At 38.3% G+C, this 25,683-nt stretch overlaps 4 protein-coding genes across 8 annotated transcripts in view; 3 read left to right on the top strand and 1 right to left on the bottom strand.

Annotated features, from left to right (window-relative positions):
* gnas (GNAS complex locus) overlaps window positions 1-4,611 on the top strand; it is a 39,040-nt gene extending 34,429 nt beyond the window's left edge. For all 4 annotated transcript variants that reach the window (XM_084426510.1, XM_084426511.1, XM_084426513.1 and 1 more), the window contains exon 12: window positions 1,205-4,611. In XM_084426510.1, coding sequence (XP_084282636.1) covers window positions 1,205-1,351 — 147 coding nt within the window. In that variant the 3' untranslated portion in view covers window positions 1,352-4,611. The remainder of the gene's footprint in view (window positions 1-1,204) is intronic.
* A 1,984-nt stretch (window positions 4,612-6,595) lies between these two features.
* nelfcd (negative elongation factor complex member C/D) lies at window positions 6,596-14,420 on the top strand. Of its 2 annotated transcripts, none has more exons than XR_014629376.1 (15): window positions 6,596-6,762; window positions 7,240-7,352; window positions 7,453-7,562; window positions 7,853-7,962; window positions 9,121-9,228; window positions 9,329-9,481; window positions 9,578-9,708; window positions 9,798-9,963; window positions 11,238-11,372; window positions 11,482-11,621; window positions 12,422-12,536; window positions 12,677-12,772; window positions 12,872-13,012; window positions 13,125-13,247; window positions 14,112-14,420. XR_014629376.1 is itself a non-coding variant. In XM_084425425.1 (15 exons), the coding sequence occupies exons 1-15, from the start codon at window positions 6,706-6,708 to the stop codon at window positions 14,144-14,146; spliced, it is 1,740 nt and encodes a 579-aa protein (XP_084281551.1). In that variant the 5' UTR covers window positions 6,596-6,705; the 3' UTR covers window positions 14,147-14,420. The 2 variants fall into 2 exon arrangements, 1 of the variants encoding a protein (XP_084281551.1); XM_084425425.1 differs by having other exon boundaries at window positions 13,118-13,247.
* A 2,070-nt stretch (window positions 14,421-16,490) lies between these two features.
* Window positions 16,491-20,867, bottom strand: ctsz (cathepsin Z). Its single transcript, XM_084426917.1, has 6 exons — window positions 20,686-20,867; window positions 19,581-19,744; window positions 17,669-17,848; window positions 17,424-17,574; window positions 17,180-17,345; window positions 16,491-17,094 (listed from the first exon to the last, which is right to left on the bottom strand). The coding sequence occupies exons 1-6, from the start codon at window positions 20,802-20,804 to the stop codon at window positions 16,969-16,971; spliced, it is 906 nt and encodes a 301-aa protein (XP_084283043.1). The 5' UTR covers window positions 20,805-20,867; the 3' UTR covers window positions 16,491-16,968.
* A 375-nt stretch (window positions 20,868-21,242) lies between these two features.
* LOC311301638 (uncharacterized protein) lies at window positions 21,243-25,648 on the top strand. The gene is made up of 4 exons (XM_084426915.1): window positions 21,243-21,427; window positions 23,660-23,849; window positions 24,035-24,227; window positions 24,654-25,648. Exons 1-4 carry the CDS (start codon window positions 21,358-21,360, stop codon window positions 25,419-25,421), a joined length of 1,221 nt encoding a protein of 406 aa, XP_084283041.1. The 5' UTR covers window positions 21,243-21,357; the 3' UTR covers window positions 25,422-25,648.
* Window positions 25,649-25,683: the final 35 nt, after the last annotated feature.

The following is a 25,683-nucleotide window of genomic DNA, read 5'->3' as shown; positions in this document are numbered from 1 at the left end:
AGAAAGCTAAAATTGTTTTTTTTTTATTATTAACAAATTGTGTCCTTGTCTTTTAAATTAATTCAATTACAAGTAAACGTTTCGCAAGGATTAAAAAAATTATCTGCTAATGCTGTAAACTATATAGGAGCCCTTACTTGCACATTACTATAACATTAAAGCTTAACAACAGAGCCTAGACTTTTAGCCTAAATTCAGTTGCTATTTATTTTTAGATATTATAATAATAATAATAATAATAATAATCAACACTCAAGTAACAAATTGTATGAAAACATGTAAACTGCACATAAGGCAGTTTTTACATTAACATTTTTACTCTAATTTATTATTGAAATATAATCATTTACACAGTTGCTGTCATTTTCATCACAGATATTTTAAACATAGGCTACATTAAATAATCAAGATGTCATTAACAGGTTAAGTAAAATATAATATATAGGCTAATATAGTGCATTTATTTAGTGAAAGAGTTCATTTCCTTAGCAAACCAACAAGCTGTGGACACTGAATGACTTGCCTGAGGTAAATAAAGCTATGTGGAAAACTAAGCGTTTTATTGACGAATTTCCGCTGTTGAAACACTGACTGAGCGATTACACGAGTTATGATGTCTTTCAGTAAGTATACTGTATCTTTCAACATACCTTCAGGTGTCCATTCATGTTTATTCTGTAACTGAGGAAGAGAATCGCGTTTACTCGCGCTCCGCGCTGCCGCTTGAAATGAGGAGCCTAGTACGGTGATCTGTCACGCCACATCAAAGAGCGCCAAAACGACATTTAATGTTTGAATTTCGTGATCAAATAGACAGAATTTGAAAGATTACACCTTGCTTATTATCGAATGTAACAAAACACTGAGCTTATTGCGATTAAATGTGGTTAATGGTGGTTAGGCAACGCTGTATTCGTTGTGTACACATAAGACATGAGGTCCAATGAGCCGGGACAGCAGGGGGCGGGGCGGGCGTGTTCGGTACGCCATGAGAGTATCGCGATTCGTATCGTGGGTGGTGTATCGCGGTTTTTCGGTTCGGTTCGAATATCGTTACACCCCTAGTTTATACATATATAAACTCATATAGGATGTTTACTTAAGTGAATTGCAAGGGTCAGACTTCCTTGCATTGCGATTTAAACCATGTCATGTTGCTGGTCCTAATAAAACTACTACCGTTTTTCTTGTTTTGTCTATTCAGAGGATCAGTACAGCGAGTGGAGACGGCCGGCACTACTGCTATCCCCACTTCACCTGCGCCGTGGACACGGAAAACATCCGCCGAGTGTTCAACGACTGCAGAGACATCATCCAGCGCATGCACCTACGACAGTACGAACTCTTGTGATCGCAGCAGGAATGACGGGACGCAAACTCACCACCTGAACTTTCTTTAGGCCCCCCTGCCCTACATCACGCCCCAATATCAAACCACAAACCTTCAAACTGATGAGTCCCCACCACTTACACACACACATGCATATTATATATTTTATATATATATACACATATATATAATATATATATGTATATGTATATACGTATATATATACATATACACACACACACACATCTGTGTATGTATATATATTCATATATGTATACATACAGACACACACACACATGGCCTTTCTCCATCCTGAGTGACTAGGGGCTGGGGCAAGGGGATGCACTGTGTTACTGATGAAAGCGTGGCTGTGATATTTGGCAAAAAGACTTGTTAACACAGCCAAGGACTACCAATGTTAATAAAAGAGAGAGAGGAAAACAAAACATGTGAGAGGGAGAGGGAGGGGGGGGGAGAAAAGAGGGAAGAAAAAAAAACTGTCCAGGACTGCTCAGGACAAGGAAGCCATTTCGTACACATACAGACATGCGTCCAGCTAAACTCCTGACCCGCAGTCCTATGTATGTTACACGTCAAACTTGTCTTTTTTCCGATCATATGCCTAAACACACGTTACGTATATTGATGCACACGCACAAGACATACACACGCTATTCTTATCCTCCACCGTTTTGGTCCTGTTGAACGTTTAGTGCCTGTGCAAGCCTGGCGTGTCCCTCTCAACTTTTCCCCATTTTCCCTTTCCCAACACCCCATCCCACCCCAAAGGTGGACAGATCCCCCTGGTTGAGAGCAAAACGACGGACCGTACGTTTAAAAAAAAACAAACAAACAAACAAAAAACAGAATGTAGAGCAAAATGTCGTCTTCTTTTTTTTCTCCAACAAAAATGGAGGGTTTGGAGCGTTTACTGCCCCAGGTTGCTTTGCGTGTGGAGCGGAGAATGACTTGAACACAAGACCCATCACATGGCTTGCTTCTCTAGATACATCGCAGGAGAGGCGAGCGCATGCAATGCCAGATTCATGCAGAACAGTGAACTAAACGCAGTGCAAAAAAAATCCAAACTCATATATATATATATATATATATATATATATATATATATATATATATATATATATATAATTTATATGTATGTAATAATACAACCTTTTTCTGTTTGTTAGTTTACCCAGTTTGTGTGTGCTAATATGCACCATTTTAAACCTCCAGTTTTCTCGGTTGCTCTCTCCTGTTTTCAGAGTATCATTCCTCTCTCTCTCTCTCTCTCTCTCTCTCTCTCTCTCTCTCTCTCTCTCTCTCTCTCTCTCTCTCTCTCTCTCTCTCTCTCTCTCTCTTTCTCTCTTTTCCCTCCCCTCCTCCCCTTATCTTTCTCTCTGTCTGTCTCCTCCCTGCTGCAAAAAATCTTGTACACTGACACGTGGGGACTTCATCAGACCGAGGGTAAGACAGAGTTATGACGCGAGACTCAAGAAGGATGTCTAATGGATGGACTAGTGTCTCTCTCTCTCTCTCTCTCTCTCTCTCTCTCTCTCTCTCTCTCTCTCTCTCTCTCTCTCTCTCTCTCTCCCCCCCCCCTTCCTCCCCTCCAACTTCCTCTCCTCCCCTTTAGCCTGGCTTTTGGTCTGTCTTTTGATTTCTCTGCTGGATCATTATTCTTGTACAGACTGTAAAATGTATTATTTTGTACAACTTTATTGAAGAAAAAAAGTAACTTGTAGAAGCTCCCTGTGCCTTGATCACGACTGTACGTGTAAAATGAGCTAAGATGTAAGTAAGATATGTTTCATTGCGCTGTTTGGCTCTGCCCTGCCTCTGTCGATTCCCTTCAACTCTGCCCTCCCTCCCCCCCTCCCCGATTGCCTGTTTGCTCATCAGACTCTGGGTGGATGTTGCCTCCCCGCCCCTTCCTTGTGCCGATCTAGAACCGGCCTCCCCGTACAACTCTAGAACGAAAAAAAAAAAATGCAACGCCGGTGTCGGATCGACGACCGAGCGCAACTTTTACTAGCACTGCTTATCAGTGGAGTTTGGGGCGAGCTGCTGTCTGTCACGTCCCCCTTCCCCCCTCTGTTTTTTATATTCATTCGTTTAACCTGCCTCTGGTTTATATTTTAGGAAATCAAGACGAAATGCCTGATGCTGTGTAGTATAAAGCAAGAAACATTATATACAGTATATATAAATATATATATTTATGTGTAAATATATTATTTATATATATTTGTTTGCTTTTTACAGGTTTTCTTTGCCTTTTCTTTGGGCGACAACAATAGTCAACATTTTAGAGGCAGGGTGTGGGGCTTTTTTCTTCTTCTTCTTTTTTTTTTTTTTTTTTTAGCTTTAACTCTGAAGGAGAAAATAATCCAAATGCAAAAACATTGCTTGTCTCTTCGTCAAAAACCAAATTCCTTTGCTAAAAAGAGTGAAAAAGACAGCAAATCTGTCAATGTATTAAGTGTACAAATTGTTTTGATAGCTGCACAGTCAGATATTGGGTTCATATCCCCCTCCCATGGTATTCATGTTTATTTCTTTATAAAAAAAAAAAAAAGAAAAGAAAAAAAGCTGCTCTACAAACTGACATACTAACAAAACAAAAAAAAGAGGCCGCCCATCACCAGACAATGACCAATCGTAACCCTCTCTGTACCACACTTCCTGTCCTGCTATCCAATCACATGAAAGCAGGGGCCACCTTTTGGTGCTCTAATGGTCCACTTTGTTACACAAAGTATTTATTTTTGTTTTATTTATTTGTCATTTTATACTTTTTTTTCCCAAAACGCCATAATTTGAATCAAAAACTCTAATGTCTAACCGGTCTGATCCGGTTGTTTTTTCTGCAAAATGTGGTACAGGTGTTATCTATCTCATATAATGTTACGGACGTGGGGTGGGGTGGGGTGGGATGGATGGGGGGGGGGGAGGAGATATTAAGCTATGACATTTTAGTATGTTTACTTTTTTGTTTTTGTATTTTATTTTCTAATTCAGACTCGCTGCAGCAATAAGTGAGTGAGATTTGAGTACCAAACGCCCCCTTGCCTGACTCTATAAGAAGTGTTTTCAGTGTATATGTTGCTTTTTTCCATGTCTCACACTTACTGTACATTTTGTACAAAGATTCAAATTACAGCAGTAAAAGAAGAGTGTAACACTGTCTGAGTGACACACACATGCACACACTCTTTTCACAAGGCTAACTCTGTTTTTTGGCCCAAATCAAACTATAAAGGATAATGTAGTTGCTCTTACAGTGATGGTGGTTCTTAAAGGTCTAATATACCATTTGCTACATGTTTCTGAAGAGGCAAAATGAACTTATCATTTGCAAACTGATGGTTTCAGTGGCACTATGCATTGCGTTTATGATTTTGGAAATCATCTAGTTCTTAACCCGCACTCACCATATGTCTCGCAGGCAGTCACATGGTTAATCATGACAGAAACTACATACATTCACCAAGCAATTTTTTGATTTTCTAGATACATCTTCCATCACCTTTAGAAAAAATGTAGAATATTGTCTGTTCCCATAGTCTATAATAGTGGTTCACTTCGAAAAACATCAGTGGACTGGAAGAACATTAATTTTACTGTTTAAAATGGACAAAATAAGTTGTTTTAAAGTTCCTATCTTGCAGATGGTTTGTAGTAATGCATCATCTACCGCTGAGTTCCCAGATTCTGCTTAGTTTATATGTTATTAGACTCTTTATGTATTATATGTTATTAGATCTTTAAACCAGAGCAACATAAGCTATTTGTAATGTATTAACTGATGTCAGCGACAAGCCACAGACATCAGACAAGTGTGACACACCACACAATAGGCATATGCAACTCATGAATGTTACTTAGATTTTCAGCTCATCTCATTAAAATCCATGCAGAATTAGATTTTACAGAGTATTAACAGCCTAAACTAGCTTTATTTAGCTGATCATTTTACAAACATTACTAAAACAAAATGAATCTGAACAATTATTCTTGACAGAAGATCTGGGGCTCTACAAGTCTTAGCCATTGTCATTTATTATTATTATTGTTTTAAAATAATAATATTAGGTTTAGCATTTAAAGTATTAAGGGCCTAATGCACATCTTGAGTTCATGACACTAGACGTTTCAGTGCTGGTTATTTTAGATCTAAATCTGATATTAAATTTTTATTGAAGTTTGGTTACTACAGTGTAGAGCCCATGCCTTTTTGTAGGGACTGGGAAGCTTTTATTCAGCCTTTGCCACTCTCAACTCGACATGGACTGCATGGACACCTACTGGACTGAATGTGTTTCTCGACACTCAATTTCATTCGGAGCCATCTGCCGGAGAGATATCGACTACATCTGATATGACTGAAGAACAGTACATATATGAGTAAATACAATATAACGCAGTAGAACATCCTTCACGTTGTTCAACTTACCCTCTTTTTTTCTTCTTCTAAAAAGTCAAAACAATTAGTCGAAATTATTATATAAACCCATAAAAATCCCATTTAATTAATATTTTTGGCTGGGCAGACCACACTGTAAAACTTGGATGTTTAAGTCATTTCAACTTAAATTACATTAAACTGGCTTAAAAATCAGTTTATTATTGTATATATTGTTTGAGTATTTTTAATAATTGTCATTTAGAATACAGTTTATCCGAAGTAATCCCGCCGCAAGTTTCTCTATACCATAAACACAGAGTGTGTATAACATTTGGCTCTAAACTTGACTTTTGACTAAAGTTTCCATTGGTTTGTGTTAGCAGAATGATTTCAACCAGCGCTCAAAATGGCTCTTCTGACAGTTTAGGAGTTTACAACACCCCCACTGGGCGATACACGTTACAAGACAATAACTTTTGACGCTTGGGTCGCATTCAAACCCTAAGGTGACATTTAAACATGGACAAGTATTCTTAGAAATAAAAGTTTAAATCTTATCACTTGCATAAATTCTAATCACCCTAAATCTGCCTCAGAAAACTCAAAAAGCGCTGAAAAAGGTAACAAATACCACGTGACAAGGCGCCCCTTCAACAGCGGATCTGCCAATAATTACACCTTAATAATGACATTGACTGTTATTGTATTTCAAAAAACATATTTAGGAATAAAATAATATTATTTGTAAATATTTAGTACCTCCCATTTTAGATTGTTAATGGCTTAGCCATTCTAGTCGCTTATTCTATGAGCTGTCCGTATCGCAGTTTGAAGTCTCCGCCAGCCCTGCAGGCGGCGCTCTACTCCGTTATCAAATTACGTATTATACACGCGCCGGTCGGTGTTCTCGTACGTATTTTGTAAACAGTCGCTTTTCTGTATAAAATAATTCCATTTATTTCTCTCCATGGACGAAGAATACTACGGCAACGTTGGAGAATGGGAGGGTCACGACGGCAACATGGTAGTTTAGCCACACCAAGATATTAGAATTATAATCTGATATCATAACTACTAGTAACTTGCTTTTCATACGCTTACTAAATACTGTGGTTGTACCATGTTTACCATTTTCTTATATCATTATTTATATCGAACTCTAGTGTAGGTCAAATAATAACGTGGTACGTTAAAAATCCACGATTCTACCATGATGCCAAATAAAACAAAGTAACGTTACATGGACTAAACGAGGTATTACTATGGTACCGCCCAACAACAACAACAAAAATTGCTAGAGCTGTCGTAGATGTCCGTAAACACAATAGTAACCCAGATGATTAATTTAAATGTAGCCTAATATTTCAGTAACAGTAGTTAATATGTTGGATTGTAATATGCACATGTGATCTATGATAATTTGAACCATTAAAATCTCGTTAAATAGCTTAAATTAGTTTTTAGCCACTAAAATATGCTTAACAGTTTTCTATCGCTTCAGGAGGATGGATACGCGGATGCTGAGACTGATGGAAAAGTTCAGGAGGAGTGTCTGCAAAAATTCTCCAGCAGAGACTACATAATGGAGCCCACCGTGTTTAACACCCTGAAAACGTAAGTCAACCAAATGAAGAAAGGGGTGATTTCCATGGATAAAGCTTTGTCAGACGTCCCGTCGGTGAGTGCAGCTGTGTTTGTGTCCCTGTCTGCGCAGGTATTTCCAGGCAGGAGGTTCACCTGAGCATGTGATCCAGCTGCTCTCAGAGAACTACTCTGCTGTTGCACAGACGGTCAATCTACTGGCGGAGTGGCTCATCCAGATGGGTCAGTCAATATGTTGCCCAATTATTCAATATAAATGCGTTTATACTTAAATTTCTCCACACCTCTGTCGTTGTCGGTCGGTAAATTAACAGATGAACTCGCGCTTTGATTGGACGCGTGACACTGTCACCATGGTTACAGGTGATGTTCAAAGCTAAGGTGGGAAAAGAAAAGTAGCTGAATAAATTGAAACCGTGTGAACAAGACAGCTTGAGAATTGAGAGTCAGTCACACTCACACCTATTATAAAAAAGCTGTCAGCATCTCTAAACACTGTGTCTCCTTTGCAGGTGTGGAGCCCGCGCAGGTGCAGGAGCGTGTAGAGAATCATTTAAAGAGTCTATTGATCAAACACTTTGACCCTCAGAAAGCTGATTCTATCTTCACTGTAGAAGGAGAGGTGAACGTTTTTTAATATTAGTTACTGTGTTTCCAAAAACACTAGCCAGACATGATTTGTGTTCACATTAAAGGGATACTCCACTTTTTTTGGAAATAGGCTCATTTTACAACTCCCCCAGAGTTAAACAGTTGAGTTTTACCGTTTTCGAATCCATTCAGCCGATCTCCGGGTCTGGCGGTACCACTTTTAGCATAGCTTAGCATAGATCATTGAATCGGACAGGACCATTAGCATCTCTCTCAAAAAAATGACCAAAGAGTTTTGATATTTTTCCTATTTAAAACTTGACTCTTCTGTAGTTACATCGTGTACTAAGACCGACGGAAAATGAAAAGTTGCGATTTTCTAGGCTGATATGGCTAGGAACTATACTCTCATTCCTGCATAAGAATCAAGAAACTTTGCTGCGGTACCATGAATGCAGCAGGCGTAATGATATGATGCAGCGCCTGAAAATAGGTCTAATAGGTTAGACAAACTTTGTCCCGGTCACGTTGGAAGTTACTGAGCTGGGGACTATTTTCAGGTGCTGCGTCATATCATTACGCCTGCTGGACTCATGGTACCGCAGCAAAGTTTCTTGATTATTACTCAGGAATGAGAGTATAGTTCCTAGCCATATCAGCCTAGAAAATCACAACTTTTCATTTTCTGTCGGTCTTAGTACACGATGTAACTACAGAAGAGTCAAGTTTTAAATAGGAAAAATATCAAAACTCTTTGGTCATTTTTTTGAGAGAGATGCTAATGGTCTTGTCCGATTCAATGATCTATGCTAAGCTATGCTAATGGATTAATGCTAATCGAATGGATTCGAAAACGGTAAAACTCAACTGTTTAACTCTGGGGGAGTTGTAAAATGAGCCTATTTCCAAAAAAAGTGGAGTATCCCTTTAAAGATGACAGGAAATAAAAATTCACCATATCTATTTTGTAAATGCATGTTATAGATCTTATTGTATATGATTCAGTAACAGCCACATTTCAAAATCCAGTCAACGACCAATGCATGAGTCCGAGTCCAAGTCCCTGCCCTACTTTTTTTATTATCCATTATTACACGCACTGAAGAAAAGATTTGTGGCTATTTCCGTTTCATCGTTACGTTTAATTGAGTTGTTCAGGCTAATGAATGCAGTGTACGTCTCTGTTAAGACACCAGCATGGCTGGAGCAGATGATAGCACACACGACATGGAGAGATCTATTCTACAAACTGGCTGAGGCTCATCCAGACTGTCTGATGCTCAACTTTACTGTCAAGGTAAAAGAGAAATGAGCTGAACTGAGTTAAAGATGTTCAGATTGCTGGAATCAGTTTATGTAGTGGTATTACATTTCTTGTTTGTGTATGTTGTGCGCAGTTGATTTCAGATGCAGGATACCAAGGAGAGATCACAAGCGTGTCCACAGCCTGCCAACAGTTGGAGGTTTTCTCCAGAGTCCTACGAACTTCTCTCGCCACACTACTGGATGGAGGAGAACAGAACCTGGAGAAAAATCTGCCTGAATTCGCTGTGCGCATTGCAAACTCTTTTTATTTTATTTTAAGGCCACTGTATATGCTTATGATTGCATTTTTATAATCAGATTTTTGTGTGTGTTTTGAGCAGAAGATGGTGTGTCATGGTGAGCACACGTACTTGTTTGCTCAGGCCATGATGTCCATCCTCGCTCAGGAGGAGCAGGGCGGCTCTGCAATGCGGCGAATTGGACAGGAAGTACAGAAATTTGCCCATGAGAGGTGCATTTGTGTAGAAAAAGTTGTTTGATCTGCCTTATTGATCTTCTAGTTAGCAAACAAATCAATAACATTGTTATTATTATGTCTAGGGGGCATGATGCCAGTCAGATCACATTAGCGCTGGGCACAGCTGCTGCATACCCTCGTGCATGCCAGGCTCTTGGTGCCATGCTGTCCAAAGGGGCTCTGAACCCAGCCGACATCACGGTCCTATTCAAGATGTTCAGTAGCATGGATCCACCTCCTGTAGAGCTGGTCAGAATCTACGTTTACATTTATGCATTTAGCAGATGCTTTTATCCAAAGTGACTTACAACAGAGGAACATAAGCCAACCATATTTATAGTATACAATGCCAGATTTATCAGAAAGCTAGATTAGGAAACAAGCAAGAGCAAAGGAGAAATGCAGAGAAGAATAAAAGCCCGTTCACACCAAAAACGAGAACTATGAAGATAACTATAGTGGTGTTCACACAAGCGGATGTTATCGTTCTGTTTATTCTAAGCGCGTGCTTGTCTGTCACTGTAAATGCTTGAGCTTGTTACAGCAGGATGTATTCTGATTGTCTGTTCATCTGCTGGATAAAATCGGTCTGTAAGTGATTCCAACGATATGTATAGTTTCTCTGTGCCGTTATCATCATAGCTGTGGTGTGAACTCTGCTATTCTTTAATATTGAGAACGATTTTTAGAACTATATCTTTATAGTTATCGTTCTTGGTGTGAACGTGGCCTTAATCCTTAATACTTCTTGTTCTAACCCATTGTATATTCATGTTTAAAAGAATAGTTCACCCAAAAATGAAAACTCTGTCATTAATTACTCACCCTCATGTCGTTCCAAACCCATAAGACTTTTGTTTTTCTTTGAAATACAAATTAATCTTTTTGATGATTTCTGTCCCTCCATTTAAAGTCTATTCAAATGAACCCAAACCTTTGACGGACCAAAGTGTTCATAAAGAGATCGTAAAAGCAAAAGTTTAGTCAAAGTCTTCTGAAGAGACACGATCACTTTACATCATGAACAGATTTAATTTATTCCTATATTATTCACATATAAACATTGATCAGCGAACGTACATAGAGCACTCAAGTATGGTAAACTGAAGCTCAACCGTACTTGCTTGTCATGCAAGCATGCTTGAGCTTTCGCTTACCAGATGTGTTTATATGTGAATAAAAGCCTAAATTCAATGTTTATCATATAAAGCAATTGTGTCGCTTCAGAAGACTTGGATTAAACCGCTCACTTTCAATGGAGGGACAGAAATAACTCGGATTCCATTGAAAACATCTTCATTTGTCTTGCAAAGATGAATGTAAGTCTTATGGATTTGAAGTGACATGAGAGTGAGTAAATGATGACAGAATTAAAAATTTTGGGTGAACTAATAACCCTTTAAGTTTTAAAATGCACACAAATCTGCTATATTTCTAACACTTTGTTCCTAGCTTAACAAAAACCTACAGAAAAGTGTATTGACTAAATCAATGTGAACTAAACTGCTCTTCTCAACATGTAGATCAGAGTTCCTGCCTTCTTGGATCTGTTCATGCTATCGCTATTTAAACCCGGAGCTAAAATCAACCAAGACCACAAGCACAAATACATCCACATCTTAGCGTACGCCGCTAGTGTTGTGGAAACATGGAAAAAGGTGTGTAATAAATACACACTTTTCACATATATATTAAAAACTTAATTGTCAGTCCTTTTGTTTTCCAGAAATGTTGTGTTTAATTACATAAACTGACTCTTATTTCTAGAACAAGCGTGTGAATATAAATAAGGATGAGTTGAAGTCCACCTCAAAGGCCATTGAGACGGTTCATAATCTTTGCTGTAATGAAAACAAGGGAGCTACTGAGCTAGTAGCAGAACTCAGCACATTATACCAGTGCATAAGGTATGTACAAACACATTTATCTTTAAAGGGTTAGTTTAGTCATCATTTAGTCAACCTCACGTTGTTCCAAACCAGTATGAATTTCTGTCTTCTGCTGAACACAAAAGATATTTTGAAGACCAACAGTTGATGGTCCCCATTTACTTCCATAGTATGAAAAAAAAAAAATGCTAATCGAGGTCCATCAACTGTTTGGTTTCCAACATTCTTCAAAATATCTTCTTCTGTGTTCAGCAGAAGAAAGAATGTGAGGGTGAATAAATTCATTTTTGGGAGAACTATCCCTTTAATGCTTGTGCATGTGAAACCCAAATCAAGCTGTATAATCTCCTCAGATGCAGAATTTTTGCACAGTGTAATTGCACCTATGACCTTCAGTGCTGTTAATTGTGAGCGCACTTGATATCGTCTGCATATGGGAAGTGTACATGTTCTATGGTGTGATATACATTACCGTTTAAAAGATTAGGGTCAATAATATTTTTGAAATGTTTTTGAAAGTCTCTTTATATTGTAACAATATATGTGTCTTTACTGTCACTTTTGATTAAGTTAATGTGTCTTTGCTTTAAAAAAATCTTACTGATCCCAAACTTTTGAATGGTAGTGTACTTATAACATATACCTCCGGTTTCACAGACACGGCTCATGCCTAGTCCCAGACTAAAATGCATGTTTGAGCTGTCTTTACTGAAAGCAACTTAAATGTCCTAATTGAACTAAGGGCTAATCCTGACTTAATCTAAGCCCTGTCTGTGAAACCAGGCCTAAACAGTTGATATTTCTGTATTTGTGTGCAGGTTTTCAGTGGTAGCTATGGGAGTGCTGAAGTGGGTCGACTGGACGGTGTCTGAGCCTCGTTACTTTCAGTTACAGACAGACCACACTCCTGTCCATCTAGCCCTGCTGGATGAGGTAACCCTAACCTCAATGTCAAACTATTATATTTGGGGTCCAAACATACCAATAAGATACCAACTGGTCACTACCCAAACCATTATTATGAAGATACTGATTCGCCATATTTTAAGAATAAATTTGTCTTTATTTCTCAGATCAGCACATGCCATCCGCTCCTCCATCCTCAGGTGTTGCAGTTGCTCATCAAACTGTTTGAGACAGAGCACTCGCAGCTTGATGTCATGGAGCAGGTTTGTAAGAGACAGGCTGCAAAAACGACAAAATCAAAAGCATTTTTATTTCCACCTCCAGTGCTTAAATTCATAGCTAAATTCTGACTGTTATTTCAGATGGAGCTCAAGAAGACCTTACTGGACCGTATGGTTCACCTATTGAGTCGAGGTTATGTTCTTCCAGTGGTCAGCTACATCCGCAAATGTCTGGAGAAGCTCAACACAGATATTTCACTCATTAGATACTTTGTTACAGAGGTGAAGCTCAGGTCATTTCTTAATAGAATGCAATATATTGTGTGCTTTATTCACGTCTGAGCTTGGTTCTCTAAAGTCTTCCTGTCCCGCTTTCAATTTGGACAGGTTCTAGATGTGATAACGCCTCCATACACCTCAGATTTTGTCCAGCTGTTTTTGCCCATCCTAGAAAACGACAGCATAGCGGGAACAATCCGCACGGAGGGAGAACATGACCCTGTAGCTGAGTTCATTGGTGAGTTGTCCAGAGTTTTATTTAAAAAACTAAAATATAATTCATGAGATTTGAATGAACCATGAATGTTTTTTTGAGGAAGTACCTTTTAAAAAAAGTTGCTAGCCAGCACCAGCGTTTTTGATCGTTTTCACAAAAATGTCATGGCCTCCAGGCCCCAGAATATATATTTTTTATGAATATCTGAACATGCAATATATCAGAAGAACAGAGCTGCTGCTTTTAAACAAAAAAAAAAGTTTTATTCTATCTTCATGCATTCTTTTTTTATCAACACTTGAATGTGGGTAAGTTTCATTTAAAAAAAAGCAACATTCTGAACAAAAAGAGAAAATCACATTTTTGTCAAAGACTTTGTCCGGATTAGATTCAGAACGGTGGATGGAGCTTCAGTCCTGTATCTCTTTGTGGATTCAGTAACATTATTGATTTATATGCTGTTGAATGTTTGATGATCACGTTATTTTACTTGTGCATAAGCGATGCGTCTATCGCTTGTTTCTGTTTCTCCGCCTGTGTTTTGATCCGGAGATTAATAGCGACCCCCTACCATATGAACATGGAAAACATGGATTGGCGGTTGTGTAATAAATGACGGGAAATTCCGTCAATGGCAGGGAAAGGGTTAAGGGGGCATTAATTCATCAAGAGCACGTCCAACCAGATCCAAAACTGGGGTTTCTAGTAACCCTGAAGACCTTGATTAGCGGGTTCAGGTGTGTTTAACTAGGGTTGGAGCTCAACTCTGCTGGACAGTGGCCCTCCAGGAACTGATCGAGAAGAACCATGACTTGCATGCAATTCACAATTATGCAGATTTACACCTACAGTACTTTGTTATTAATCTATAATTTTGTGTTGTAGCTCACTGCAAATCCAACTTTATCATGATGAACTAAAACCACATTAGAAATTGGTGGGACGTTTGAAAAAGGAAAGGATCCACTCAGACCGGAGCACTCTTCATGGACGGACAGGCCATTTCAGTGTACATAACTTTTATCTTGACCAAAATATTTTGTTCTCAAAATATTGACATGAACGCTGAACTTTGAATGTGTGTATTGAGGTCATAACTCTTAGAGCCTCTATTTTGCTTTTAAACAAGTTGTGATGTTGGTTTTCCTTTTTGTATATTGAATTTTTTTTTTTTATTAAAGTCACCATGAAATCAAAATTGACTATTTTTTTGGGAACATTCTAGTATTTATTATAAATTATTTATCTATGCACATAATTATTTTTTTAATTCATGTGCCTTCATAATCTTTTATCAAAATAAGTTTTCCATGGACAAAATCAAGTACCGTCCTACATTTGTTCTTGTTCAAGAAGCAGTTTCACTCGGATATACACTCACCTAAAGGATTATTAGGAACACCATACTAATACTGTGTTTGACCCCCTTTCGCCTTCAGAACTGCCTTAATTCTACGTGGCATTGATTCAACAAGGTGCTGAAAGCATTCTTTAGAAATGTTGGCCCATATTGATAGGATAGCATCTTGCAGTTGATGGAGATTTGTGGGATGCACATCCAGGGCACGAAGCTCCCGTTCCACCACATCCCAAAGATGCTCTATTGGGTTGAGATCTGGTGACTGTGGGGGCCATTTTAGTACAGTGAACTCATTGTCATGTTCAAGAAACCAATTTGAAATGATTCGAGCTTTGTGACATGGTGCATTATCCTGCTGGAAGTAGCCATCAGAGGATGGTCAGAAACAATGCTCAGGTAGGCCGTTGCTTTTAAACGATGCCCAATTGGCACTAAAGGGCCTAAAGTGTGCCAAGAAAACATCCCCCACACCATTACACCACCACCACCAGCCTGCACAGTGGTAACAAGGCATGATGGATCCATGTTCTCATTCTGTTTACGCCAAATTCTGACTCTACCATCTGAATGTCTCAACAGAAATCGAGACTCATCAGACCAGGCAACATTTTTCCAGTCTTCAACTGTCCAATTTTGGTGAGCTCGTGCAAATTGTAGCCTCTTTTTCCTATTTGTAGTGGAGATGAGTGGTACCCGGTGGGGTCTTCTGCTGTTGTAGCCCATCCGCCTCAAGGTTGTGCGTGTTGTGACTTCACAAATGCTTTGCTGCATACCTCGGTTGTAACGAGTGGTTATTTCAGTCAAAGTTGCTCTTCTATCAGCTTGAATCAGTCGGCCCATTCTCCTCTGACCTCTAGCATCAACAAGGCATTTTCGCCCACAGGACTGCCGCATACTGAATGTTTTTCCCTTTTCACACCATTCTTTGTAAACCCTAGAAATGGTTGTGCGTGAAAATCCCAGTAACTGAGCAGATTGTGAAATACTCAGACCGGCCCGTCTGGCACCAACAACCATGCCACGCTCAAAATTGCTTAAATCACCTTTCTTTCCCATTCTGACATTCAGTTTGGAGTTCAGGAGATTGTCTTGACCAGGACCACACCCCTAAATGCATTGAAGCAACTGCCATGTGATTGGTTGATTAGATAATTGCATTAATGAGAAATTGAACAGGTGTTCCTAATAATCCTTTAGGTGAGTGTATAAGACTATGTAACTTCTGTTTCATGCCACCTTAATACAATCATGTTTAAAGTCTATAAGTGTCATCATTTCAAATGCAAACAGCTCCTCAAGCTTCTCTTGCACTTTACTTCACTATGTACAGTGGCTTGTATATGTGGTCAGGTAAACTGTTCACATATTCCTATAGTAAAGGTAGATACCATATTTATCTGATGTAAATGACTTACTTTGAGGGTCAGCTTTACTGTCGTTTCTTCAAAACATTCCTAAACTAACTCAATTTAACAGAATAAAGGGCTATTGCAATTTAAAGTTCTCATCAGATTCAGATTCTAATCTTGAATCAAAGGTCCAAAGCATTTGTTAAAACTAAAGGTGTGGCCCTTGGCTGCTGTACTAACTGAGGAGTTATGCTGGTGTATTAACTGGCAATGAAAACAGACAGTTTAGATGTTGGTGAGTTGACCTGAGGCCTGTTTCGTAAAAGACATTAAGAAAGGCGGGGATTAATCTCCAACATCTGACTTGAATAAACCCAAAAAATAAGGTGGGGCTAAAGCGGTTTCATAAAAGGTAATTGAAGTTAACGCAAGCGCACTAATTTGATCCAGGTTTATCTGCTGTTTAAATGTATTTGCAAGAATCCCCAGTTTTAAATTAGATTTAGTTTCTAAAGTATGGAAAGGATAACATGAAATAAAGAGCAAATGTACACATTTGGAGTAAAACCTGATAAGACTTTTATTGAGTGTGATTGAAAGCAAAATTCTCATCAAAAAAAGAAGCAAACTCTACTTTCGCTTTTAAAACAATTGCAAACCCCAAAACTTAGGCACGTATCGGCACGCAAGTCATTAAATGATCATTTGGCCATTAAAAACATCCTAAAATGCAAAAATTCCTAGTATAAAACAGCAACAATGGATTGCTTTTCCCTTTGTGTTCATTAAGTGGTGTAGAAAACCATTTAAAAAAAAAGGAGGCCAACAAATGCAGAATTACAAGAACAAATCTGTACAATTTCTGATAAATCATTCCTGAGATCTTCATTAAAAACTATTAAAACCTCTGCAACTGATCTTGGGCAGCATCAGAAAATCATTCTTGCCCTGGATACAAATGCCCTTTAAAATTTGGCAAGTTTGGACTGATAGAAGACTACACTGTCTCTACGAAAAGCACGTCACGGGGCATCTACAGGTAGTTCTTGGGTAGGATGGGGTCTCCGTACATGCAGTCCTCTTCGATGGCGAGATTGTACTGGCTCCCGCTGCCGCCCTTGTACGCACTGGTGACAATTCTGAGCCAGCCTTTCTCTCCCTAAATAACAAAAGAGCAGGACATACATTCAACATCTAAACTTGTGTGAGGGATTCACCAGCGTAACTTCTCAGGTTTTGCTTACCCATGGCTCTCCCCAAGAATTACGGACGACCCAGTACTCCACTCCACTCTCATCAACGCCCCAACCAGCAACAGATACGATGTGGTTTATACCGGGATCCTGTACGTACTCAGAATACAAGCCACCAGTGTACGCATCAAGCTTTTCTGTTGCCATGATCCCACAACTACAAAGGCAAAGCGTCAACGTGTCAAAATAAATCTCCTAATGTTGGTTCCTAATCGTACAAATCCAGTCTGTATACCTGATGGGTCCTCCAGAATAGATCTCAGCTTTCATCTTGTCCAGCCCACTGACTGAGCCATAGTCTCCAACTTTCCAGAGAGTGAAGTTCTTTACAACATTGCACACGCCAAAGGTTGTGCAGGTTCCACACTGATTAAAGACGTTACAATCTGAAAAAAACAGAAATGCACATCAAATTATAACTGCAAGCACTGACTGCATATCCAATTAAGCAAGATGCTCAACCAGACAACTTTTTTTTACCCTGATCCTTGGCCTGGTAGTTGTTGCAGGTTTCATCAGGAATGCCTTTAGTGTTTGCATATTCCCACACGCCAGAATGATCTCCACCATGGCAGGAACCCGCGTCGCCACAGTCAATCACGTTCTGGACAGAGAGATAGGCAGATGGCCATGCCGCTTTCCGCTTGATGTTGATACGATCTAAAATAAAAAAATAGTCACATTAGCTGACAAAAAAAAAAAAAAAACAGTAAAAAAAAAAGAAAGAAAAAGAGGTGCTTCACCGTTAGAAAATATTTATACATGTTTTTATGTATAAAAACTATTTTATTTATTGCATTTTTTTTTTTCAAGGCTGTTACCAAAATTATGGAGCCCCGCACATGACGTGGACAGAAATGTATATATGAATATTGTGGCCACGGATTAAGAAATCATTCCCTTGTTTTAGTATTTCATGGCCATGATTTACTAATTTGTTCCCTCAATTTAGTCAAATCGTAGCCACAAATAAAAAAATTAATTCCCACAACTTATTGACTGGTTCCCTCATTTTTGTAAATCATGGCCACGTTTTTCTAATTCGTTCTCTTATTTTGATTTAAGTAAAACAAGGTATCAAATTATTACAACATAGCCAGGATTTAGTAAAACGAGGAAACAAATTGTTCATTTGTGGCCACGGTTTAATAAAACGAGGGATTGAATTAATAAAACAAGGGAATGAATTCTTAATTCGATATATTTTTTCCCAGCTTGACATGTGCGGAGCTCCGTACAAAATAGATTATCATCCTACCTAATATTGATGGTTGGTTAATATGTAATAGTTCATCTAACATGTACTTCACACTATTTGTGGAAAGTGTCAGTAAAGCTTTAAAGTAATGATTAAGAGGAAGTATCATGTTCACAAATATGCTGAATTGGTTCATCTCAAACATGCAGAAACTTGTAGGTCAGGAAAACACCTTTAGATCATAACTGCAGATCACATGAGAGTCAGGTGGTAGACAGAAAAAATAAAATGGCATAAATGCCATAACGGCACATGACATATCCATTCCAGGCCATTGCACTTTTAATGATTAAACAACCTCTTATTTTCTTCACTATCACCCCATGTCATTCTGTGCTTTTCCTGAATGTGGCTAAAATAGGGTTGTTTGAATTATGAGGCTATAATAGGGCTGTTTTTTTCGTTTTTCGTGGGGGAAAAACAGCCAAGACATAGCTAAATATTTCCATTTGTGATTCACAGGAACTTTTTTTTGTTAAAAACAGGTAAAACAGGTTAAAGACAGGTAACGGCCATTCTCAAGGCCTGAATGTCTGAAGACGTCAAAATGTAAACCTTTTTTTGAAGGTAGGGTAGGCAATTTTCGGAGAAGCTAGCAAAAGCAAACTAGCTTTGAAAACATAAGATCCCACCCTTCTATCAGAGGGTCTCCAAAGCCACACCTCCTTCAAAAATCAAGCGTAGCGTCAGTTTTGGCAGGTCACATTAGTCAAGCTCGCATCAGCTGACACTCAGCTGATCCAATCTACCTATAGGAATATGACGCCTATCACTGTATTCATATATAAGCAGCTATCGTGTTTACCCTCCTCCATCCCCAGCTCCTCCTCCAATTTTTAGTTTTACCTCCTTTTTAGTTGGTTGAGCACCCCTTCTTGAACCTCTTTTGATACACACACACACACACACACACACACACACACACACACACACACACACACACACACACACACACACACACACACACACACACACACACACACACACACACACACACACACACACACACACACACACACACACACACACACACACACACACACACACACACACACACACACACACACACACACACACACACACACGACAAACCTGGTTGAACTGCCTCTTAACATTTTTAACATTTTCCCTCACCTGCAAACGCACTAGTACTTCCGTGTGCCCAGCATGAGCCGCAGTACTGGGGTATGTGTTGGTTGCGTGTGGTGCTGACGAAGTTGACTCCATCTATGTTTCTCCAGTCCCATACTTTGGGGATGTCTTTTAAATTCATATATTCATAAGGGCGTGGTCCAGTCCTGGAGAATACAAGAAAAACCATTGTTCAACCATCTACGTATACGGTGTAGTCTTCACTGACCACAAAAACACTGAAAGGGCATTCACAGCAAGCAGCAACGGGCCATGTAGGAAAATCCAGCAAAAAAACCCTCATGCAACAGGCCATCTGTTCTTCAATCAACAACCAAAAATGGGAAATGAACCTTGAGGTCATGACATTTATAATTATAATAGAAACAGGTGTCAAACGGTCTCATGATGGCTACCTTTTCACCACTCTGCTGTGTTTTTCTCTTAATAATTTCATGTGCCGAATTGCCATGACGTGAGCCGCCTGTAGTACACTGGACGAAAATTGAGCCAAAAAATTAAAATGAGATGACCAAACAATGGGAAAAACTGATTCATGCATTACGCTGGAAATCTAAAGTCAATTTGAGTGCATTGCGTTGTGGGATATACAGTATGCTGTTGTCTATACTGAACAGTTTAACAAATCAGTTCAAAGCAGAAAACTCACATTTTATATTTGACAAAAATAGTAAAAGTGGCCGTTATTCCGAACATAACCCATATGAGCCAGGATCAAAAAATGTATATATAACATCAACTGTAAGTCACGCACAACAGGAAATACATTAGCATAAAGACAGTTACAGGAAATAACTTAAATTATTTAGCATATTTATCAACATGAGATTACGTAGAACATTTATTACCATTTATTTTACCTCTTTTATAACAAGTTTCAAAAAAAGTAACTTAACCTATTAAAACCTACACGTATGTTCAAAGTATATTTAGCATAATAGGCTACAGTACAGTGTGGATTACTCGCAAGTCGCCTGACTGAACAAGGCAGCTCACTAGATTTTGAGACACAGCCCTAGTGTCGGATTTCTTAAATCACATCCAACGTAAGTTTGATAAAGTTTAGAAAAATGCTGGTCTGTCATACTTCACTCCTTGTAGGTTTCTCCTCGGCTGGGGTCTGTAGCAGGGCTCGTTCTCGTTAAAATACCGTCCGGCGAAAACACCCGACAGAGTAACCAGATAAAAGAGCAGCACGCGAGCCATGTTGGATCTCAGGCGGTCATATGATCCTCACATGAGTCTGCACTGCGGTTTTATTCTTCGTTTCTGCCAGGAGGCGTGGAGAAAGTATCGAAACTAGCTCTCTTATTGGGCATCTCCTAACGAAAAAAGAGACGCTTTCTTGCTTCTAAATACCATATCCTCTCTCTCTCTCTTTAAATTCTCTAATATCAATACATTTTTGTCAAACAAACTGGGATAATGAGGCAAAAAACATAACTTTTTTTAATGTATTGTGTAAACGGTGTTAGTATTATTCATTTACTATTATATTATTTATTAATATTTTGTTTTAACAGTTATTTTTCGATTCTATTTAGATTCAATTTATTTTTTATTTCAGTTTTAGTTTGAGTAATTTTAATTTTATTTTAGCTTTATTTCAATGAATGAAAACATTTTAGTTTTAGTTAACAATAACAAGCAACAATCGTCCAAAAATATTGAAATACAAAAATACAATAAATAATCATTATTTGGGCGGTGTCCTTCTATTTTTAATAGCCTATTTAAAGATCATAGAATTATATAAAGCATGTTTGCTTTTCATCTGATGAGCAAAGTCCAAACTTCATTTTTACAACGTAAGAGACAAGTGAGAACAGGTAAGCATATTCTCCGCTATTCTTTTACATAAATATCTTAGTCAGTATAGCCTATAGTGTATTAAGATCTCTTTCACCAGTTGTTTTCAGATAAACAAATGCATTGATCTGAGAAGTGGTTTACCATCCGAGTATGTTTGCTGTGATCTGAATGATCATGGGCTGCATAATGCAGCACAACACAAACAAGATATAACATATTATATATGAATATGGTAATTATCAGTATGTTTTTTTTTATTGTTGATTTTTCTATCCTTCTAAAGAAGAGGTGTTTTTGAGTCAGTTGTTATCAGTGTGTTTGCATGCGTTTCTGTGGTTCCGGTGACAGTGATAACGCTGAAGTGCACACCATTTAAAGGGAACAATTAATAATCGTTGGTAAGAACTAGAAACTTGGAAAGAAAAATAATAATAAAAAAAGAAAAGAAATGTAGTTTCCAGTAGTTATATATATATATATATATATATATATATATAGGCCTAGACAAACTCTTAAAAACAAAGGTTCTTCCATAAAGAACCTTTGACATCCATGTCACCTTTCCATTCCACAAAAGCTTCTTTATAGAGGAAAAGGTAGATTCTTCAAACAAAGAAAATATGGTTCTTTTAAAAAGTGTTCACTGTGGCATTGCTGTGAAAACCCTCTTTTGGAACATTTATTTTTAAGAGTGTGTGTGTGTGTGTGTGTAGATAGGCTATATAGCATATTTTAATTTATATATCATAAATTAAACATTATATAATCATGTCTGGTCCGCTTAGATATTTTAAGTGTTTGCTGTCTGCAGGGCCGTAGCTAGAGGATTCGGGGCCCCCTGAAAAAATATTGATGTGGGCCCCGGGGGCGCCGCTAAGGGGTAAAAGTTAGGACGATTCTAAGGCCCCAGGCACTTTTAGGGGCCCCAGAGATTGATTTTATTAACGGAATGGGTGCGGTAAGGGGCCCAACCTCATATTCTTTCATAGGGCCCAAAATTGATGGCGCCACCCCTCCACCAATAACATATACTGTAAATAGATGAGCATGGAGGCCCACATATAACAGAAGATGGTGATGTTATTGTAAAACCTTTATATTAAAAGTTAAATGTTTATATAAAAATTACAACTAATAAAAACTAACAAAAAGCAAGAAATTGTTAAATAATAATAAAACCAATTTTTAAAAAAGTAACAGCAAAATAATGTTTTTTTCCCCATCAATCTGTTATAATTCATAAAAAGTAAACATTTAGAAATGGACAAGAATGCAGTCGAATTTAAAAAATAAAATCATTTATTGTCTTATTTTTTTTATAAAGATAATATGGAACCGGTAATATTATTAACTAAATCTAATAAATGTATTCATCCAAGTGCAGTAGGCTATTCGTGTTTTCTTCATGTAATAAATACATCCTCAGGTGACCTGGCTTACCTGCCGGCTGATGATGTATTTGTTACATCAAGAAAACACGAAGGTGCATTTTGCAATGCGTCGTGACTCGTGTCAATTTTTTAACTCTATTTACAATAGTGTAAAAAGACAGGAATTTTAACCTGCACGTAATCACTCGGTCGATTGTGGTGCGCACCGATAATGAAGAGTGACAGTAACATTAGGCCTACCCGGCAGGCTTGTAGACGCTAGTTTTCTTATTCCCAGCGAAATACCAATGCAACCTGTCTTTAAGAACGCCTTGGTCGACTGGGATACAACAACTCTCCTGGCCTCCCTCTCCTTCTTTTCATGGCATTTCTGGTACCCTGATTGATGGGGTTTTTCCCCCCGACATTCCACCAAGTTCATCGTTAACTTCAGGCACTGCCGCCTCAACTCTGATTTGTTCTGTTCACGAGCTGGGGTGGGACTTACAGTTTTATTGGGTCCATCTGATGTTTGTCACTGACTGAATAATTAATGACGTTACATACTTTAGATCGGACTAAACCATTTTTAGGGAGGTAAGAGAAGCAGATATTTGGAAAAATATTTAACCAAATTACATGTTTTTGTGGTTTTCATTTAAATCTCAGGCATACAACTAATATAAATATTAGAATTATTCATTCAACAGGGGCCTGTATAGTATAACTGCTGGATTTTGTGGGGCCCACTGGGCAGCGGGGGCCCCTACTGTCACACCCTTTCATCCCACTACCGACGGTCCTTACTGTTTGTATTGTCAACTGTTCGATCTAACTTTGAAAAGTGACTACAGTAACAGCTGTTATCCATGTGATCAGACATGGCAGAGCAAAGTCCATCCAAAAAATTAAGGAATCAAGTCAAGGGGTTCCTTTGTGAAGTGAGCCCTATAAAAGACAGCAAGAAGCCATATTTTGATGCTATTCTTCAACATGAAGGTGAATATAGCAAAGTTGTGGCCTTCAGACCAGAAGATCACATCCACTTCCACAATGCTGAAACCACCCGGTAAGTCTTCGCTCACAAAAATAAAGGCATCCTATGTTTCTAAAGTTTCTAAAATGCCAAATATAGGCCTATGCACTGAGGTGTTTTGTTAAGCAACATTTTAAACTACATATACAACTCCACATTAACCAATGTAGTCAGATTTATTGTAAATGTCTGTCTAAAACATCAAAACCTTTGTACAGGAGTCTCGTTACTCTAGATGATGTCGTAGTACAGCCATCTGTGGAGTCCAGCAGAAAAACGAGCGTGTTTTACACACACAGCTCCAAAATGTCCTGCGTTCGTGAACGAGGGGAAACATCTAACAGCTTGTCTGCTAGACCACAATGTGTACAACTGTCTGAACTCCTAAACCTTGATACAAAATCAAATAAGGTAGGTAGTTTATAATTATTAATATTTTACAATTTAAACATATTCTTGGATATGTATTATATCCATTCACGGGGCTCCTCTCTCTTGATATAATTTCTTGTTTTGTCACAAAAAAAATTGCTTCATGCAAGTCTGTTAAGATTATTTTAAAAAACAAGTATAAAAGATTATGTTAAGGATTTTTTTCCTGTATTTTTCATCATCGTCTCTTGGGACAGTTACTCCATGCACCTAGATTTACATTTTCATACCTAGATTATTAATTATATATAAAACAAAAATTCACCCATGAAAAAAAGAGGTGTGTTTAAGTATTTTTTTTATAAATGGAAATTTGTATGTATTTTTTTAATAACTCCAGACCATGAAAAAAAGCGTCATGTCACTTTCCCATACGCATCTGCTTGTTTTCTGCATATTGCACAGGTCAACATCAATGCAAAGATTATCCAGGAGGTGCGCAAGGGAAACAGTGTTGTATGGGATGGACGGTATCTTCCAAGAACTGAGTATACTGTAGCAGATACCACAGGCTACATTAGTCTAACGGTCTGGTGTGAGCACAACATTACTGTTGGAGAATGGTACAACATCACAAACGTCTCTGTGAGAAAGTTCATGGGCAACACATCCTTTTCAACTACCAAAAAAACACAGATTGTCAACATCCCATCTCAAGGCACAGCAGTTGCTGTTCAAGTCGTGCCAACAGAAACTATTAAATGTGACATCGTTGGTGTAAACATTAAGAATATCTTCATTTGTCCTCTTTCACATATACTCAAGGACGTGACATTGTCAAGCCCCACTGTATATTGTTTCTCATGCAAGACGCATTATAACCCCCCTGCCATCATAATGATGATCAGCGGTCACCTGGTTCTTAAACCAGAAACGGGAGATGCTGTGGAGGCAAGCATTGAAGACGAGGTCATCAGATCAGTGCTCGCGGTGAGGCCCGGCGCGTCACGAGAAGACATCATACAGAGCTTCATTGCTCTGCCACCCATGCAGATCACAATTCGTGAGAACATCGTTGTAAAGATGGAAGATGTTCCTCAGAAGGCTGAAAGCAAATCTCAAGCAGAGCTGCCAGTTAAAGTGGAACCTGAGGAAGAATCTATTGACTTTTATTCTCCCCCAGATCACGGCATTCTGTTCAGTTCACAAGGCAGAAAAAAGAAAATCTACTGATTGAGCCTGATCATAGACTATTCTCATTACTGTTCTATACAATCAGCATACAGACAGTATGATAATGACTATCAGGAGTGGTCCTGTGTAGTTTAAAGTGTAAATTATTTAACATCTAAATATCTTTTTTTTTTTTTAACGTTCTTTAAAATGTCAATACAAAAATCATATCAATCACATACATGTACACAAAATCCATCTTTCTACATATAACAAATATAAAAGCTTAAGTAACTTTACATTTAGTTTGTTTTGAAGAGAT

This window comes from Rutilus rutilus (genome assembly GCF_951802725.1).
Source record: "Rutilus rutilus genome assembly, chromosome: 12".
Classification (NCBI taxonomy): domain Eukaryota; kingdom Metazoa; phylum Chordata; class Actinopteri; order Cypriniformes; family Leuciscidae; genus Rutilus; species Rutilus rutilus.
Note: the sequence above shows the minus strand (reverse complement) of the source record. Positions and strands in the feature narration are given on the sequence as shown.

What these genes read in the sequence shown, in the direction of transcription:
- LOC311301638 (XM_084426915.1), top strand. Translation starts at nt 21,358, where the DNA reads ATGTTTGCTTTTCATCTGATGAGCAAAGTCCAAACTTCATTTTTACAA. An exon ending in CACAATGCTGAAACCACCCG is followed by an intron (nt 23,850 to 24,034) that starts GTAAGTCTTCGC and finishes ACCTTTGTACAG; the next exon opens with GAGTCTCGTTACTCTAGATG. An exon ending in TTGATACAAAATCAAATAAG is followed by an intron (nt 24,228 to 24,653) that starts GTAGGTAGTTTA and finishes CATATTGCACAG; the next exon opens with GTCAACATCAATGCAAAGAT.
- nelfcd (XM_084425425.1), top strand. Translation starts at nt 6,706, where the DNA reads ATGGACGAAGAATACTACGGCAACGTTGGAGAATGGGAGGGTCACGAC. An exon ending in ACATTATACCAGTGCATAAG is followed by an intron (nt 11,622 to 12,421) that starts GTATGTACAAAC and finishes ATTTGTGTGCAG; the next exon opens with GTTTTCAGTGGTAGCTATGG. An exon ending in TTAGATACTTTGTTACAGAG is followed by an intron (nt 13,013 to 13,117) that starts GTGAAGCTCAGG and finishes CAATTTGGACAG; the next exon opens with GTTCTAGATGTGATAACGCC.
- ctsz (XM_084426917.1), bottom strand. Translation starts at nt 20,804, where the DNA reads ATGGCTCGCGTGCTGCTCTTTTATCTGGTTACTCTGTCGGGTGTTTTC. An exon ending in CTACCAGGCCAAGGATCAGG is followed by an intron (nt 17,575 to 17,668) that starts GTAAAAAAAAGT and finishes TGTTTTTTTCAG; the next exon opens with ATTGTAACGTCTTTAATCAG. An exon ending in TATTCTGGAGGACCCATCAG is followed by an intron (nt 17,346 to 17,423) that starts GTATACAGACTG and finishes TTGCCTTTGTAG; the next exon opens with TTGTGGGATCATGGCAACAG.